At 48.6% G+C, this 17,386-nt stretch overlaps 1 protein-coding gene across 9 annotated transcripts in view; it reads right to left on the bottom strand.

The window, feature by feature from the left end:
* Positions 1-17,386, bottom strand: part of RUSC2 (RUN and SH3 domain containing 2) — a 70,324-nt gene that overhangs the window by 708 nt on the left and 52,230 nt on the right. For 7 of the 9 annotated variants that reach the window (XM_077912433.1, XM_077912426.1, XM_077912427.1 and 4 more), the window contains 10 exons: positions 11,703-13,799; positions 5,564-6,193; positions 5,144-5,329; positions 4,833-4,973; positions 3,817-3,893; positions 3,438-3,612; positions 3,244-3,349; positions 1,534-1,580; positions 304-1,111; positions 74-211 (listed from right to left, as the gene is read on the bottom strand). In XM_077912433.1, the coding sequence (XP_077768559.1) occupies positions 74-211; positions 304-1,111; positions 1,534-1,580; positions 3,244-3,349; positions 3,438-3,612; positions 3,817-3,893; positions 4,833-4,973; positions 5,144-5,329; positions 5,564-6,193; positions 11,703-13,731 (4,337 nt within the window). In that variant the 5' untranslated portion in view covers positions 13,732-13,799. The remainder of the gene's footprint in view (positions 1-73; positions 212-303; positions 1,112-1,533; positions 1,581-3,243; positions 3,350-3,437; positions 3,613-3,816; positions 3,894-4,832; positions 4,974-5,143; positions 5,330-5,563; positions 6,194-11,702; positions 13,800-17,386) is intronic. The other 2 variants (XM_077912434.1, XM_077912435.1) reach the window with 2 other exon arrangements.

Raw genomic sequence — 17,386 nt, 5'->3', positions numbered from 1 at the left:
ACAACAAATGGAGGTCAGAGAAACCCCACCCAAAGCCAAACCCAGCCCCCCAGTCCTGTCTTCCTGGGCTTACCACGGAGGCTTGGACGGCAAGACTGGAGAGTGTGGGTCCTGCAGGCTCTCCTTGGGCTCCGGATCTCGGCGGGCACCCACTGTCTGTGCCACTAGTTGGAACATGGACTTGTCCAGGCTCAGCCAGTCGGAGGGGAGCCTAGGGGAGAGCAGCCAGGGCTCTATCTATCCGTGCCCTGGCTTAATCAGGCTCCCCAAATCCCTCCATCCACACCACGGGCTGCCTCTCACCTGTTTGTGGGCCGGGTCTCCCGCTGAGCCTTTCGGGAGCCAAAGAGATGTCCCCACTTGATGCCCCCAGGGGAAGGCTCTGAGGCTCCTTCCTCATTTTCTGCTGGGGGGGCAGTGGACCCCTCCCTCTCCCGGCTGCGCCTCAGCTCAGCCAGCACAGAATCAGGGGGGCTCCCCATCCAGAAGGGCCAGCCCCTGTCCCGGCCGAGGGTCTCCTCCGGGGCAGGGCAGGCCTCTGCCCCCTCGACGACTCCCTCTCGCGGGGGTGGTCCCCCGCCTCCGGCCCCTTTCTTTTTCTCAATGCTGCTACTGGTGCCCCCACGGGGGAACCTAGAGCCCTCAGTGGAGCCGTCGATGTAGACCTGGGAGCTCTGCATGAGCTGGTACCACCAGCCGGCCTGCCCGCCTCGGGCCCACCTGCCGCGCCCTGAGCCCCCTGCAGCCTCTGCCGCCTCTTCTGTCTCGTCTTCCTCCTCGTCCTCTCCACCTTCAGGGGCGCCCACCCCCTTCACCCGCTCCCCGTGGACCGCCCTGTCCACGTCTCCCGGCCCCTCCTGGCCCCTGGCCCGGGCCAGCTGCAGTGTTGAGTGCGCAGACAGCAGCAGGTCCTGGGACACCCGCAGCAGCTCCTTGTGCTGCCGCTGCTGCTGCCCACTTTGCAGGAGCCGGTGCTGGAACAGCAAGTCAAGGCTGAAGGGCAGCAGGGCTAGGGGCTGTAGCAGCAGCAGCAGCTCCTCGAAGAGGCCGGGGCACACGGTGTGCGCTGCACTCAGGAAGCCCCACGGTTGGTAGTGGGTCTGGATGATATCTAGGGGAGCAGGAGAGAGGGCCTGAGCCCCACAGAGAAGCAGACCCTGGCCTGGAACGGGCCCCCCAGAGGCCGCCCCGGCAGAGCTGCTGGACACTCAGGTGTGCTCCACTGCAACGGAGGCTGCCTCATGACCTCTGCTACCCTAAGTGGTGGCCCTAAGTTCAGGGGAGAGGTGTGGGGGGTGGTTCCGGGCCACCCTGGCTTCCAGATTGCCTGAGTATCCTGCTGACTCCAAAACTCTAACATAAGTAGAAGCTGGGGGAAGACTGGGGTGGAAGCCCACACTCTGAAGACAAAAAAGCTTGGGTGGTTGCCCTCCCCACCTCTACCATCTCTACAGAGCTGTGCCTCCCTCTTCTAAGCCCCTGAAGTCTGGCCTATATTGAATTTGCAACAGAGAGCAGTGTTTCGGGCCTTACCTTCGTGGTTATAGAGGTGATTAAACCAGAACTCCAGGGACCGGATGCTGTAGGAAATAGGTAGAGAGAGCTGAATCTTGTGTGGAAACAGCCAGATGATAAGGTACAAAGGAGAAAGGGGCTCAGACATAGGGCTGAGACATAGGTGAACATTTTCTTTCAATGGCAGGGATGCTACCTGGTTCATTTTTTTTTTTAGTTATTATTTTTTTTTAAGAAAATGAGTGAGAAAAATCAGAGAGGGTGGCTAAACATGAGAGACTCCTAACTCTGGGAAATGAAGAAGGGGTAGTGGAAAGGGAGGTGGGTGGGGGGATGGGGTGACTGGGTGACGGGCACTAAGTGGGGCACTTGGTGGGATGAGCACTGGGTGTTACACTATATGTTGGCAAATCGAACTCCAATAAAAAAAATACAAAAAAAAGATTTTATTTATTCATGAGAGGGAGAGAGAGAGAGAGAGGTAGAGACAGAGGCAGAGGGAGAAGCAGGCTCCCTGCAGGGAGCCTGACATGGGACTTGATCCCAGGACCCCAGGATCATGCCCTGAGCCAAAGGCAGATGCTCAACCACTGAGCCACCCAGATGCTCTTTAAAAAAAAAACAAAAAACAAAAAACCATTTATCTACTTATCTGACACAAAACACTGTCTTCATTAAAAATGTTTGTATTTTGGGATCCCTGGGTGGCGCAGCGGTTTAGTGCCTGCCTTTGGCCCAGGGCGCAATCCTGGAGACCTGGGATCGAGTCCCGCGTGGGGCTCCCCATATGGAGCCTGCTTCTCCCTCTGCCTCTCTCTTTCTCTGTGTGTAAATGACTATCATTAAAAAAAAAAAAAAGTTTGTAATTTTAAAAAGATTTGATGTATTTATTTGAGAGAGGAAGAGAGAGAGAGAGCACAAGCAGGTGGAGACGCAGAGGGAGAAGCAGGCTTCCCGCTGAACAGAGAGCCTGAGGGGGGGACCCTGAGATCATGACCTGAGCCAAAGGCAGATGCTTAACTGACTGAGCCACCCAGTTGCCCCTACTGGTTCATTTCATGTAAAATAGTTCTGGAAAGTGGGGGGTGGCCCAGGTGGCTCAGTTTAGCGCTGCCTTCAGCCCAGGGCCGGATCCTGGAGACCCAGGATGGAGCCCCACGTCGGCCTTCCTGCATGGAGTCTGCTTCCCCGCCCTCCCCACCCCGGTGTGTCTCTCATGAATAGATAAATAATCTTTTTTTTTTTTTAAAGAAAGTCAGTGGGGATGTTGTGGGGAGGGGTGGTGAACATGTGTTTCACAAGCCAATGACTTCCCTCTAGAATGGAGCTGGTTTGCATAGGACCCAAGAAGTCAGGGCAGCTACTGAGTAAGAGTGTAGGGTACACATCCCGAAGGGAATGACCCAGGCCCAGACTTGAGAATGAAGAATACTATGATATGGATTTCAAGGTAGACTTATGGTGGGCAAGATTTGGAAGTCATGCTGGAATTGACTGGTTCAAGGTTTACAATATCCAGAGAACCAGATTAATTTCCAAATAAACCAGAATACAGATTTATAAAAGCAAAAGACCATGTTGCTGATCAGTGCCAGAGGGTTGTGGGTGTGGTGGGAAACCAGGGACCTGATGAGAGAGGCTGTAGCTGGATGGGGAGAAAGTGAGCCTGGGCCCTGGCCGCAGATCCTGCAGGTCTGCTTTGCCATTCTTGCTGCCCCACACACTCACTTGAGTAGGCCGAGAATGAAGGCGTTGAAACGCATGGTGTGACTGGTGAGCTCTGGGAATTGGCTGACCTTGTTGTAGAGGCCATGCAGGACCTTGGTGGACGGGCCTGAGGAAGCCAGAGTACACAGTCACATGCCCCGTCTCCTGGATCCAAATCTCAGCCTAGGGTCCTCCTCTTGCCCCCCAGCATTTACCTAGCTGTGTGGAAGCCTCAACCACACTCCACGGCATGTTCTTACGTTGCCCAATGATGACATCTAGCACAAAGGCCTTGAGCCCATCCTCCAGCACAGCCTGGACTGCGGGGCACAGGTACTTCAGAACCAGGTGGCCCACATTGGGGCTCACAGAACTGTTCCCCAGCTTTGCCTGTGGATGCAGTAGAGAAGAACAGGGAATCATCTGAGGCCTGGCCTTGGACCTGACTTTCTTAGACCTCAGCATGTTTTTCTTGTGATTCCCTTCCCGATGTACCCAATTCTGGGTTCTAGGTGCAAGAGAGCAGAAGGTGGTAGCACAGAATGGGTGAGGATCAGCAAGGTAGACCTCAGCTCTCCACAGGTTCTTGCCTACCTTCACTCCAGGATCCCGGCTTGTGCCAAAATGGGCCACGATGAGGTCCACAGCAGTGTTAACCGCCTTCACTAGCCCTGCAAGTAAGGATTCCATGATTCGTTCCTAAGTGAGTCCCTGGGCAACTCAATTGAAACTGAGCCGTTGGTGGAAGTGGAGGGGGTGGAATGTTCACTATCTCTCTCTGTCCCTGTACATGGGTCCCCATCTTACCGAGGACTAGACCCTGGCCCCTTCCTGGTTTTGCCCAGTTCTCAAGCCTTGTAATGTTTTCCCCACCAGTGGACCCATCTCAGTGACTGCTTCTTCAAGACCCTCTCACTCCAGTCCTGGATCAAGCTAACTACCCATCTTCTCTGCTCTGAGAAACCAGGCTAGTGGCTGCCAGAGAAAGTCCAGGGCCACTCAGAGCAGTGACGGACAAGGGCATTTCTCGGATATGTGACTTGCGGTACCCTCTGCTATACTCTCACATTGCCAAATCTTCACCCCTCGTCTCAAGCCCTGGGTTCTATTTCCCCCAGAGAACAGAGGCCATCGGTCATCAATTCAACTTCCTTGTCCACCCAAAAGACATAACTACATTCTGCTCAATTCTTTCCCCATCATCTCACTGAAACAGCTCTTTCCCAGTCCAGTGGTCCCTTACTTGCTCAATATCTTAGTAGATGTTACCATCATGCTTGCCCAAGCTGTTAGGCCTCTAGTACTTGGAGCATTAGAGCACACAGCCATTTATTTGTGACATGGCAGTCTCCTCACTCGACTTAGCTCCCTGGGGTAAGAGACTGATGCCTGATTCTTAAGGATTTGATAAATGATCCTCACGCACTCATGCATGCTTGTCATACATAATGCACGGACTTCTATCTCTTGCCCCAATTCCTGTGTTAATTCCTTCCTAGCACTTGGGGTCCTAAGATAGGGAAATATTCTGGAGGGCTAGATAGCAGGGCAATAAGCATAAATAGGTACTGACAACAGAATTCCTGGCCTGAGCTGGGCTTAATATTCACCTTTTTTCTGAAGCAGGTCAATGGAAATGGCCTCTGAGTTGCCATCTGGGGACAGACAAAACTCAGCTGGAGGCTTCTCAGTCAAGGAGAAGGGGTCTTGGAAGTCAGGGCAAGTCAGTGGTAATGGCTTCACTATTTGACCTGGAAAGAAGAGAAAAATCAATCTCAAGCAACTCTCCTTCTAAGAGTTGCAGTTCAGTTCTGTGCCTCATACCCTCTGAGACATGTTCCTTTGGGACTGACCCCTTCTCTAGCCCTGCCCAGCTGTAGTAGAGCCTGCCCTGGGTACACTGGGGACCGGGCCCACACACCATTCAGCCGATAGTTCAGATGGCCAGCAGCACTGAAGGAGCCAGGGAACTCAAAGATGGGGTTCCTTCGGGCCAGCCGAGCTTCCTGTGGCCGTCGGTCTAGGCTCCCTGACAATCCAGGTGGCCCTAACGGGTTCTTTCTCCTGTATTCTCGCCACTTGAGTGCTTGAGGGGATAAGTGGTTGGCTGAAAGCAAAAGAGATTAGCAGAAGAGAAGGGCAAGAATTAGCAGGAGACAGCATTTCGTATCCACCCCGTGGGCCCATATAATATACGAGGGCTGGGAGTATGTGGGTATTATCCATAGATGCTGGGGAAGGATATGCAAACATTTTAACCCTTGACCCCAGGCTGGAGTATAAGACACCAATCAAGGGGGTGGAGGGTGGAAATGCCTATGGTGGAGGGTAAAGCTCATACCGTTATTGGGCCTGGAGGCCATGCTGCCTTCACCACCTCCCCGGGCTAGACTTTCTGCTCGACTGAGGCTCGATCTCCAGGAGCCCAGAGGAGGCAAGCTTCCTGTTCCATGGAGACGGTACTCAGCCAAGGTCAGTATCTTCTGATCCTCCTTCTGTGGCTGCTGGGAGGTGGCAGGCCGGGCAACAGGAGGACAGGAGTGGCTCCATGGGGGTGGGCTTTCTGTGGCTGTGGCCTGCTCTGGAGGAGGGGAGCACGAGGTGGAAGCAGAAGAGTCGGTGCTGGGCCCAAAGGGGCCAGCACTGCGGATGGGGGAGTAGCTACCCAGGGGTGACGGCCGTGAAGTTTCTGGCTCAGGCCCAGCTTTCCTGGCACCTCTGTTGGTGGGTGCCTGTGATTCCCCAGAGGAAGCTAGGGTTGGGGCTTGAGCAGTGGAGGCAGCCAGTGAGGCAGGCTGCTGTGCACGGCTGCAGCCAGAGAGGCTGTAGAGCTGGGAAAGGCTGTGGAGGGCCCGGGCCTTGGCCAACTGCTTGGGGAAGTGGTGCTGGAACACAAAGGGCTGGATGGGCAGCGTGGTTGGCCTCTGTTCCTTGCTGTAGCGAAGGACTGGTCGGCTCTCCGCACCACCCCCTGTGGCAACAGTGATGGAGGAGAAATCAGACAGACAGACCCTGAGACCCCCACGAGAGGAAGCAAAGCAGCAGACAGACGATGCTCACTGGGGAGAGGGGAAGAGATGGGCAGGATCTGGGTTGTAGGAATAGAATGGGTTAAGGGAGATCCAAGTTTGGGAATATGACAGTGCTCCTCCCATCTAAAACTTTTTCTATTGTTTTCATGATGCTGAGCTCTCTTGTACTCTTGACTATTCACCCCTTCTTCATTTTCTTGACTTCAAGGGTGGGTCTGTCTTAAGGCTCCCTTCTCCCTTTATACTTTCTCCCCTGCATTCAAGTTCAGACATTCATATGGATGACTTCTGAACCTGCAGTGTTAGCCCCAACCTTCCACCTGATCTATGGATCATTCTGCTTGAGGATTATGCTTTCACTTAAATTTTGCTATTTTAAGGGTGCCTGGGTGGCTCAGTATGTTAAGCATCTGATTCTTGATTTTGGCTCAGGTCATGATCTCATGGGTAGAGAAATCGAGCCCCATGTTAGGCTCTGTGCTCAGCAGGGAGTCTGCTGGAGATTCTCTCTCTCCTTCTTCCCCTGCATGTGCTCTCTCTTTCTCTCAAATAAAATCTAATAAAGAAAAAACAAAAAGATTCTTGCTTTCCCTCTGCCCCTCCCCGCCAATTTGCTATTTATTATTTTTAAAATATTTTATTTATTTATTCATAGAGAGAGAGAAAGGCAGAGTCACGGGCAGAGGGAGAAGCAGGCATAGGGAGAAGCAGATTCCATGCAAGGAGCCTGGCATGGGACTCGATCCCAGGTCTCCAGGATCACACCCTGGGCTGTAGAAGGCGCTAAACTGCTATGCCACAGGGGCTGCCCTTGTTATTTATTTTAAAGCAGTTCATTTTTCACCTTTCCTAAGATAACTTCCATTTCTGTCAATGACAGAACTACCATATCCTTTGTTTCTAAGGTCTAAAGAGTTGGAGTTAGAGCCACAGGTTTTCAGAGTAAGATACCGTTTACTTTAAGCTTTTGCTCATCATCGCCTGTCTCCACTAAAGCCAACTCATTTCATTCTTAATCAAATCTAACTGTAATCTTTATTTGCATCTGGAATCAGCATCCCGTCACCTCTATCCATCCCGTTCCCATTCTTTCATGATCCTGGCATTGGAGCCTTAGGACTGACATTTGTTCCCTCTACACAGAGCTGTGGTCCTCAGGATTGGTCCTCTCCTGTTCTTTCGGCCAGTCTTCAGGTCAGCGTCTCTCAAGACATGGGGCTTAGAACTAAACACAAAACTCCAAGATACTGCACAGCTGGGTTGCCTGCAGGTAGGAGTTGGGTTTCTAACAAAACACTGCGCACACTGAAAACATCTGAATGACACAAGGTGGCGCTATAAGCATCTACGGAGCCAGAATCCCTGGGCGTGGCTCGCTACCACAACTCTGGCTCAACACATCGGTGAGACAGAATTAATATCCTTACCTGACAGATGAGGTATTGGAAATTTAGAGAGATAATGTCGTTTGCCCAAAGGCACACAGATAGATGGTGGCAGAGCTAGGCTTCTGAGTCAGAGTCTGACTTAGGGCCTAATAATGTTCTATCACTTTGCACTACATAGGAAATGGTATCCCTCATCTTTTCCCATTTATTTACTCCAGTGAGGTTTTTTTCTTTTTTCTTTTTTTTTCCAGTGAGTCTTAAGAGGATGGTGATCACAACCCCGTTAGGGAGGGGCTTCACAGTCTTCCCAGGGCGCATGTTCAAACTATATCCTCCTGTCATCCCCAATCTGTGCTTAGAGAGCAACCTTTGTCATTCTCCCTTGCTTACTAGCTCCTTCAGCCACACTTCCTTCTGTCCTTGAACAAGCCAAGTTCATTAACATTCAAGGGTCTTTTGCACCTGCCATTCTGCCAGAAATCATCTCATTATTCAGGCATCAACTCAAACATCACCTCCTCAGTGGTGCCCAACCGAGTCCTCTCACAAGTCACACTTTGTCTCACTATCCTGTTTTATTTTCTTTTTAGCATTTTATCACTGTTAGAAATGATCTTGTTTATGATCTATTATTCCTCATAAGGGCTCCAAAAAAGCAGAGTTTTTGAATTGTTCACTGATATATCCCCAGTGCCTAGAATAGAGGCCAGTACATAGTAGGTATTGAATAAGTATTTGTTAAATGAATGAATCCTCACTGTCACCCTTGGTTCAGCCTCATCTCACTGCATCCAAATTTTCTTACATAAATCAGATTGCTTCCTAAAATACCAGTTTTATCCCCTGTGGCCCTACTGCCCACAGAATAAAGTCTAATCTTCGCAAATGGGTATCCACACCTACCACCAATTAGGCTGCTCTTCCCTCAAACTTCCACACCTGCCATTCTCATTGACACCATTCTTCCCACCCCATTCCCATCTTTAAGCACACAGCTTTTCCTGCTGGGAATGCCTCCTTCCCTTCCTTTCCATTTTTTTAAATATCAAATTTCAAGGCTAAACTGACCCTGGCTATCAGATTAGGCCTTCCCAGCCATAGCTTTATTATACCCCTGGTATAAAGTATCTTTGAATTGGACTGTTTATTTCTACTCTTTAGAAAATCCTCCCCAGGGCAGCCCAGGTGGCTCAGTGGTTTAACACTGCCTTCAGCCCCGGGGTGTGATCCTGGAGACCCGGGATTGAGTCCCACATCAGGCTCCCTGCATGGAGCCTGCTTCTCCCTCTGCCTGTGTCTGTGCCTCTCTCTCTCTCTGTGTCTCATGAATAAATAAACAGAATCTTTAAAAATAAAAAATCCTCCCTCAGTCCCCAGGATAGAGTTTGAGGCAGAGGAATGAGATCAGAGAGGAAGGAGGGACCTCATCTGGGGAGTGGGTCTCAGTTTTGTCCCCAGGGAATACAGAGACTAAGGTTTCTCACTTTTCTATGTGACAGCACTTGAGAAAATTGGAGTCAGAGACCACAGTCACCCAAGTCTGCTGTTTTGTAGGTGACACAGCTCCAGTCTCTCAGTCCCTTCTTCAAATGGAGAGCCCAGAACTTGCAGGTGAGCACTAACTGAATGGTCAAGGACTATCAGCTTCTCCCTTCTGGAGTCTATCAATGAATATATCATTTTAACTATTTGGAAGCCCTTCCAAACTGCTGCCTCATTCTGAGTGTGCAATCAATTAAATATTCCAGATCAATTCAAGTACAGCTTACCTATCAAACTTCACAGGGGTCCCTGCTTTTGTTTTTTTTCCAGGTTTGGTAAGATCTTTTTGAATCTTGACTCTGCTGCTCAGGATCTCAAAGAGATCTTAGCTTCTTTTGTCATTCATGAATTCATTGAATTATCACTCATTCTTTAATTTTATTTTTTTATTTTAATTTCTTAAAAAAGATTTTGTTTATTTATTCGAGAGAGAGAGAGAGAGGCAGAGACACAGGCAGAGGGAGAAACAGGCCCCATGCAGGGAGCCCAATGTGGGACTCGATCCCAGGACTCTGGGATCACGCCCTGAGCCAAAGGCAGATGCTCAACGGCTGAGCAACCCAGGCTTCCCTCATTCTTTAATTTTAAAAAAACATATAGAAAAGAGAGAAGAGCCCTGTGGGAGGTCACTGAAGACTTATGGAACAGAATAGCATCTCTATATGAAAAGTCTTACCCAATAAAACAACACTTTTAATACCTCTTCCATCTCTGACCAGGACTGTTCTTGCCCGCAAAATGCCTGCTACAGCATCGCCTGTGTCTAGAAACCCCCGCCAGACGGTGAAGTCTAAGAAGGGAGTGGGTTCCAAAGGACTCTGGCCAATCTGCTGTTTCTGATCCCCTTTATCCCCTTTCATCTGCCACCCTGAGGGCAGCTCCTCTGTGTCTGAGTCTCCCTAATAGCAGAGGTAACACCATTTATGGTTTTGAGAGGCCAATGGACCCAACCAGAGGCTACAGCACAGCACATTTCCCTCTATCTCCCCTTCCCTCGCTTTATCTCTCCTTCCAAACCCTCTGAGATTTGGCTTCCACCCTCACTACTCCCAAATGTTACTCTCAGGATTCTTCAGCCTTCATTAATGCCAATGATTTCTCTTCAAAACTTTGTTGAACCCAAACTCTTGTTTGAAACTTCCTCTTCCTCCACTGCGTGGGCCTTCATTCTCTCCTAGTTTCCCTTTTCTTTTCCTAATTCTTCTCAGAACCTTTAGGTGTTGTTCTGCTCACCCTTCAATTACTGTATCCTCAGGGCTCTCTGCCCTGGTTCCCTTCACAACTCCATTCCCTTCACTTCTCCCCGGTGCTCCCATCCACTCAAAGCTTCAACTACATCTGTTATTCTGATGACTCTGATCATGGTGATCTCTGGACCCCCAGGACATCCTTTCCAATCCACCTTTCAGTGGAGTGATCTTTCTAAACAACCAGTGAGTGACCTTTCTAAAATGCAAATGAAAACATGCCATAAACTGTTAAAAACAAATTTCACTTCCCTGAATAAAATAGTTCTATCCATACCACACCATGGCTAAACCAAATTATCTGCAGTTTCTGAAAAGCATCAGGTTATTCTGTACTTTGGTGGTTTTGTATAGACTTTTTCTTACAAGTCTCTACAAAGCCTATTCCTCATCATCTTTCTAGGCTGGTTTTAAATCTAAATTATGTTAGCAGTCCTTCTACATTTTAGTCTGTTTAGAGATCCTTCTCACAGACCAGTATTGTACACTGTCATCTCTGGTTTTTGTTTTTAAGTAACCTCCAACTCAGGGCTTGAACTCACGATCCTGAGATTGAGACCGGAGCTGAGATCAAGAGCTGGGGGCTTAACCAACTGAGTCACCAGGGCACCCCAGTCATCTCTGTTTTAATTATGCTTCCTTTTCTGTTTTCATCCTTAGAATTCCTTGAGGGCAGAGACTGTCCCTCGTATCTATTGCCAGCATTTCACCTAGAGTGTTTATAAAATTACTTAAATGTAATAAAATAAATAGGGAAAGGGCAGGCCCAGGCAGCTTAATGGTCAAGTGTCTGGTTTCAGGCTCTTTAAAGAGCGGCAACAATCACTGATCAAAGAATGAACTTCACTGACAACCACTGTGAGTTGCCTATGGGACATATTCCTTAAGCGCTGCAAATACCTAAATGTCCCAGACTAAACTTGGGCCTTATCCCTTTTCTAGGAAACCTACTTTACGTTAGTGTTTGCGGTCCCTATCCATGTACCATCATCTTTCCAGTCATCCAGACTTAAAACCACAATCTTCTGTGCACTTCCTTTCCAATATGTCATTCTCTAAGTCCCGAAAATTTCAGTGTACATTTTATCCTCTATTTTTTTTTATCCACCCCCCACCCCCAACTGTAGGACATGACCTGGACTGGAAAGATGATTGATCTAGACTGAGGAAACTTCAGTGGTTATGGATGGGGTGTTGCCAGGGCCCCAATCACTGAGGAGGCCATGCATATATCCTGGTATTCTCCAGCCAGGAGGAGCTAGGTTCCTTACCGTCAGCTCTAGCTCTTGTATCCTTCTGGGTATGGCTGTTGGCTGGGCTCCCTGGGAGAGCAGGCCCTGGATCCATCAGCTGGGCCAGGGGGCCTTGCCCAGCAGCTCTGAGGCTAGCAGGTGGCACCTCACTGGACTGGGGGCCCTGACAGACCTGGGTAGACCAGGACTCTGGGCCAACTAGGTCCATGCCCGGCCCCAAAGGCATGGGTGGTAGGCTGTGGCTACAGCGAGTGCCCTCATCCAGTGGGCCTACCCTATCTTGTTGGGCTTCTTGGATGGGTGAGAACTCCTGGGAGGAGTCCCCAATGCTCACTCGAAGTGGCGGGGAGCCGGAGCCTGCAACTTTCTTCCGGCCCTTGGCGAGCTCAGCAAAGGAGGTGACCCGCCGAGGCGGGGAGCCAGTCCCAGCGAGGGCTGCAGGACCCTCACTCAGGCGCACCGGGCAACTCAACATGCGTTCCAGTGAGCCCAGGCGGACAGGAGGGCTGCGCGCGAGGCTGCGATCACAGCTTCGAGAGCGCTGGCGTCCAGTGCTAAGGTTGGGGGGTGAAGTATTAGTGTACACTTGCCCCTCAATCACAGTGGGGCCCACAGGAGTTGCTGCTTCCACTGAGGAACCCACTGCTCCTTGTTCCTCTGGCTGGACTTCTGGCCTCTGGAATAGGTAATACTCAGAGGGCTGGCTGGGGCCAGGGTCTGGGCCTGGGCCAGGTGCAGGGCTGATCTTGGTGTGTTCCTCAGAGCAGCTGGTAATGGAAGAGCCAGCTGGGCTTGGGGATGACTGAGAGGACAGGTCACAGGTGACAAGTTTATAGTAATTCTGTGTGGCCACAACAAGACGGGCCTGGCTCTGGAAGCAGGCTGTGAGGTCAGCCACAGCTGGGCAGGGCTCACAGTGTGGGCGGTAGGAGTTGCAGTTGGCATCTAGCTCAGGAGATGAGGCATGAGGACAGCCATAGCTCCCTTCCCTTCCTCCGCTGTCAGGGTGGTGGGACTCACAAGACATCTTAGACTCGGCTGGAGAGGGCTGCAGGTCCAGATAGAAGGCGCCCGGGTCTGAGTGGCTGCAGAAGGAAGAGTTGCTGCAAGACTGTGGGGCGGAGTTGAGATTGGCACGGGAGTTGCCATGCATCTTGTTGTAGAGGGTGCTGAACGTGACTAGCACACCATCTGAGCTGTTGCAGGAGGAGTCACTCACATAGCCCATGGACTGGTCAGCTGCCTCGGACTGACTAGATGTGCTACTGCAGCGGCAGTGCTGAGGTCCTGAGCCTGAGCATCCTGGGTTCCTTGGCGACTCATCTGAACTGAGCTTCCATTCCTGATCAAAGGAAAAGCCAGAGGTATCACTGGCTCCACCCCCACTGCCACTCCCACCAGGTCCCCCACACTCATCCAGCTCCATGGTCTCTGCTTCTAGGTCTGGCCGGCAGCAGTGGCTAGTGCTGCAGTGCTGGGGATCCACAGTGGCCACTGGCTCCTGTTCCTGCCCCTCCACTACTCCAGCCCGACTACGTGTTGCCCCCCATGGCCTGCCCACTCTAGGGCCAGGTGGTGGCAGCTGGAAAGGGGATAGATGGAAGGTGGGCTGACCAGCCCCATGCAAGTGGAAGGACTGCTGGGTGGCGCTATCACCAATGCTGTCATCATATAGGTTGCCGAGTCCTGGCTCAGCCACACTCTCTTGCAGCAGAAAAGGGTTGTGTCGTTTAGGGGCTCCAGGGCCTCTTCCATCCCGAACTCTACTCTTCGTGCTGTCTGCAGGCCGTGTGGATCCCCCAGGAGCAGAGTGCAGACTGTTGAAGAGCAGCGAGTCAGCTTGTCCTAGGTCTTGATCAGGCTGGGTGATGCCCAGGTCAGGAGGGCAGAAAGGATTGGGTCTTGTGCTCCCACTACCTCCACTTGCCCCTCCACAGCACTGCCTATCTGGGACTTGACAGTGCACCAGGGGGATGTGGTGGACGATGAGGGTCTCTCCAGTCAGCTTTGGGGGACTATCCATTCTGGAAATTTCGAACAAGGGCATCAACAGCACCAGACACTGCCCCCGGAGCCCAGTGGGGCAGAACACATTTCATCAGGAGAGCTTGGCACCTGGAGAGAGAGGGAAAGAAAGGGAACCTAATGTCACCTCCCTGGAAGTCAGGGACATGCCCTTTCCCATAGCATGTTCAGATGGAGAGCCCAAGAGGAAAAAGACTCAGAGTCAAAATGGAGCTTGATAACAACACAGCCTGATGGGGCAGGGCTACCCCACCATACTTTCTGTACTGCACAGGTCCGGCTCTTGAGTATCCCCTTCATTTGGCCATGCATTCACTTGTGACAAAAGGCAAACCCCTTTTTAATGCCACCTACATTGGCGATCTCAAGGACAGCACTTTCTCCTTTTCTTTCAAAGACATGTTCTTAGCAGTGAACAATGACTAGTCCCAAGTACAAAAGAGTATGACTAGTACATAACTTAGAAAAATAATCTAGGATGACTGAAATGGTGCTTGGCGCTGAGGGGGATAGAGAGATGCCTTAGACACAGCTACAGCTTGCAGGCTCTCAGATAAGGGGAAAATCATGAATGCCATATCATGGACTCATAGCAATATGCTATAATTTTGCAAGAAAACTATTTTAAAATATTCTGTATCATTTGCCCCTACGTCACCTCATTTTCTTTTCCTCTGAGCCCCAGAATTCCTGTCTCTCTCTGATGGCTATGGGGTAACGATGCTCACTCTCCCTACTACTGTCCTGAAGCTTTTATCTATTTTTTCTTTTTTCAAGATTCTATTTTTAAGTAATCTCTACACCCAACATGTGGCTGGAACTCACAACCCTGAGATCAGGAGTCACATGCTCCAGTGACTGAGCCAGCCAGGCACCCCTGTCCCGGAGCTTCTTGAACACAGAGACTGAGTTGGGCATTAGAGTGACGACAAGTGTGGCTGATGCCAACTTCTTCCTTCTAAGAGGGCCTAGGTGTCAATTTCTAACTCTTTTGTATCACTCAGGCACACAGAAGGTCTAGAAAACATGATAGGCATAATATATTCTTGTCCAGCTCAGGATACAGATCTTCTGAAGTGCCCAAATTCTGTCCAGTTTCAGCCCAGAACTTTCACTACAGGGGTCCCCTAGAAAGTCTTTCTTCTCAGTTTTTCCTCTGATAGGCTAAGGTAAAGTTCTCTCCTATTCAAGGTCTCCTGGCCCCAAGGACACAGAGCCCATTCTGAGCTTCTCCGGTGTGCTGGTCAGATTATGGCAGAATGGCTCCCTCAAATTCTAGTCTCCTGTGCTACCAAGTTCAAGTCCTAATAGTTCTTACTTGCTCAGACTCCTCATATCTAATTTCTGCTAATTCATTCATTTCTCTTCCTTCCCTTTTTATTCCTGTTGTTTTCTTCTACCCACTGTGAATCTAAATTCCCCACTGCCTAAGTTCTCTGTCATTTAGTTGAATGCTTAATACAACCAATTTTTAAAAATTTAACTCATTTAGATTATAGGATCACAGCTCTTTGTGTAGAGTACAGAAAAGATCTAGGCAAGTCACACATGCCCAAGGATATGAACAGGCAATATATAAATGAAAACATCCAAGTGGCTAATAAATCTTTGCGTGAGGAATACAGTTTAAAGTTTTTTTTTTATAAATTAAATTACATCAAAATGAAAAAGCAGGTATTTATCCTCTTTTTTCCTCCTTTCCTTTCTGAGAGGAAGACTTCTTTGTTGGACTTCAAACCCTTTGTGAGTTGATGGGGGTAATGAGTTAATATGGAGAAAGGAGGAAGTCAGAGAGGTAAACTGAGCTTCAAGGTTCAAGTTATAGAAGAAAACATGGGAATAAATATTTGTTATCTTGGGATTGGGTGATGGTTTCTTAGATATGACACCAAAAGCACAAGGGACAAGTAAGAAAATAGACAAGGTACACTTCAGAAAAATTAAAATCGTTTGTGCCTCAAAGGATACCATCAAGAAAAGACAACTCACAAAATGGGAGAAAATATCTGTAGAGACTTCTAATCAAAATATATGAAGAACTGTTACAACTCAACAATAAAAAGACATAAAACCCAACTGAAAACTGAGCAAAGAACCTGAATAGACATTTCTCCAGAGAAAACGTACAAATGGTTTACATTTTGAAATAAAATTTGATTCATAAAAAAAGAAAACTTACAAATGGCCAATAAACACATGAAATGATGCTCAACATCACTAGTCATTGGAGAAATGAAAACCACATTGAGATACCACTTTACCCCCATTACGATGTCTTAAGATAAAAGACAATTACAAATGTTGATGAGGATGTGGACAAATTGAATCCTCAAACCTTCCTGGAGGCATTATAAAATGGTACAGCCACTTTGGAAAAACAGTCTGACAGTTCCTTAAAATGTTAAACAGAGTTACCATATAACCCAGCAATTCTACTTCTAGGTATATCCCCAAGAGAAATGAAAACACATGTTCACACAAAAGCTTACATATGAATATTCACAGTAGCATTGTTCACAGTAGCCAAGAAAGTTGGAACAAGCTATTGTCCATTAACAGATGAACGGATAAACATAATGTGACATAAGGGCACCTGGATGGCTCAGTTGGTAGAACGTATGACTCTTGATCTCAGGGTTGTGAGTTCAAGCCCCATACTGGATGTAAAGCTTACTTATTTTTTAAATTTGGTTTTCCTTTTTTCTTTTCTTTTTAAAAAAATCTATTTTATTATTTTAAAAAATATTTTATTTATTCATGAGAGACACACAGAGACAGGCAGAGACATAAGCAGAGGGAGAAGCACGCTCCCTGTGGGGAGCCTGATGTGGGACTTGATTCCAGGACCCCGGGATCATACCCTGAGACAAAGGCAGATGCTCAACCACTGAGCCACCCAGGTGCCCCTAAAGATTCTATTTTATTTCTTTAAATTTTATTTATTTATTTATTTATTTATTTATTTATTTATTTATTTATTTTAGATTTTATTTATTTATTATGAGAGAGACAGAGAGAGGCAGAGACACAGGCAGAGAGAGAAGCAGGCTCCATGCAGGGAACCTGACATGGGACTCGATCCCGGGTCTCCAGGATCACGCCCTGGGCTGAAGGCGTCGCTAAACTGCTGAGCCACCCAGGCTGCCCAAATTTTTATTTATTTTTTAAAAAAAGATTTTATTTATTTATTCATGAGAGACAGAGAGAGAGAGAGAGAGAGAGAGAGAGAGCGTCAGAGACACAGCAGAGGGAGAAGCAGGCTCCATGCAGGGACCGAAGTGGGACTCAATCCTGGAAGTCCAGGATCACGCCTTGAGCTGAAGGTAGACACTTAACCACTGAGCCACCCAGGCATCCCTAAAGATTTAAAGTAATCTCTTCACCCAGTGCAGGGCTCAAGAGTTACATGCTCTATAAACTGAGCAAATGTATAGATAGATAGATAGATAGATAGATAGATAGATAGATATGTATAGATAGATATGTATAGATAGATAAAGCTTTAATAAAAAAACTGATGATAAAAAAATGTGATATATACATGCAATGGAATATTATTTAGCAATAAAAGGAATCAAGTAGTGATCCGTGCTACAACATGAATGAACCTCAAAAAGCTAAGTGAAAGAAGCCAGGCATAAAAGGCTTCTTTGTATAATGTATGATTCCATTTATGT

The sequence above is a fragment of the Canis aureus genome, chromosome 10, assembly GCF_053574225.1.
Source record: "Canis aureus isolate CA01 chromosome 10, VMU_Caureus_v.1.0, whole genome shotgun sequence".
NCBI classification, from domain to species: domain Eukaryota; kingdom Metazoa; phylum Chordata; class Mammalia; order Carnivora; family Canidae; genus Canis; species Canis aureus.
This window is presented reverse-complemented; position numbering and strand designations above follow the sequence as displayed.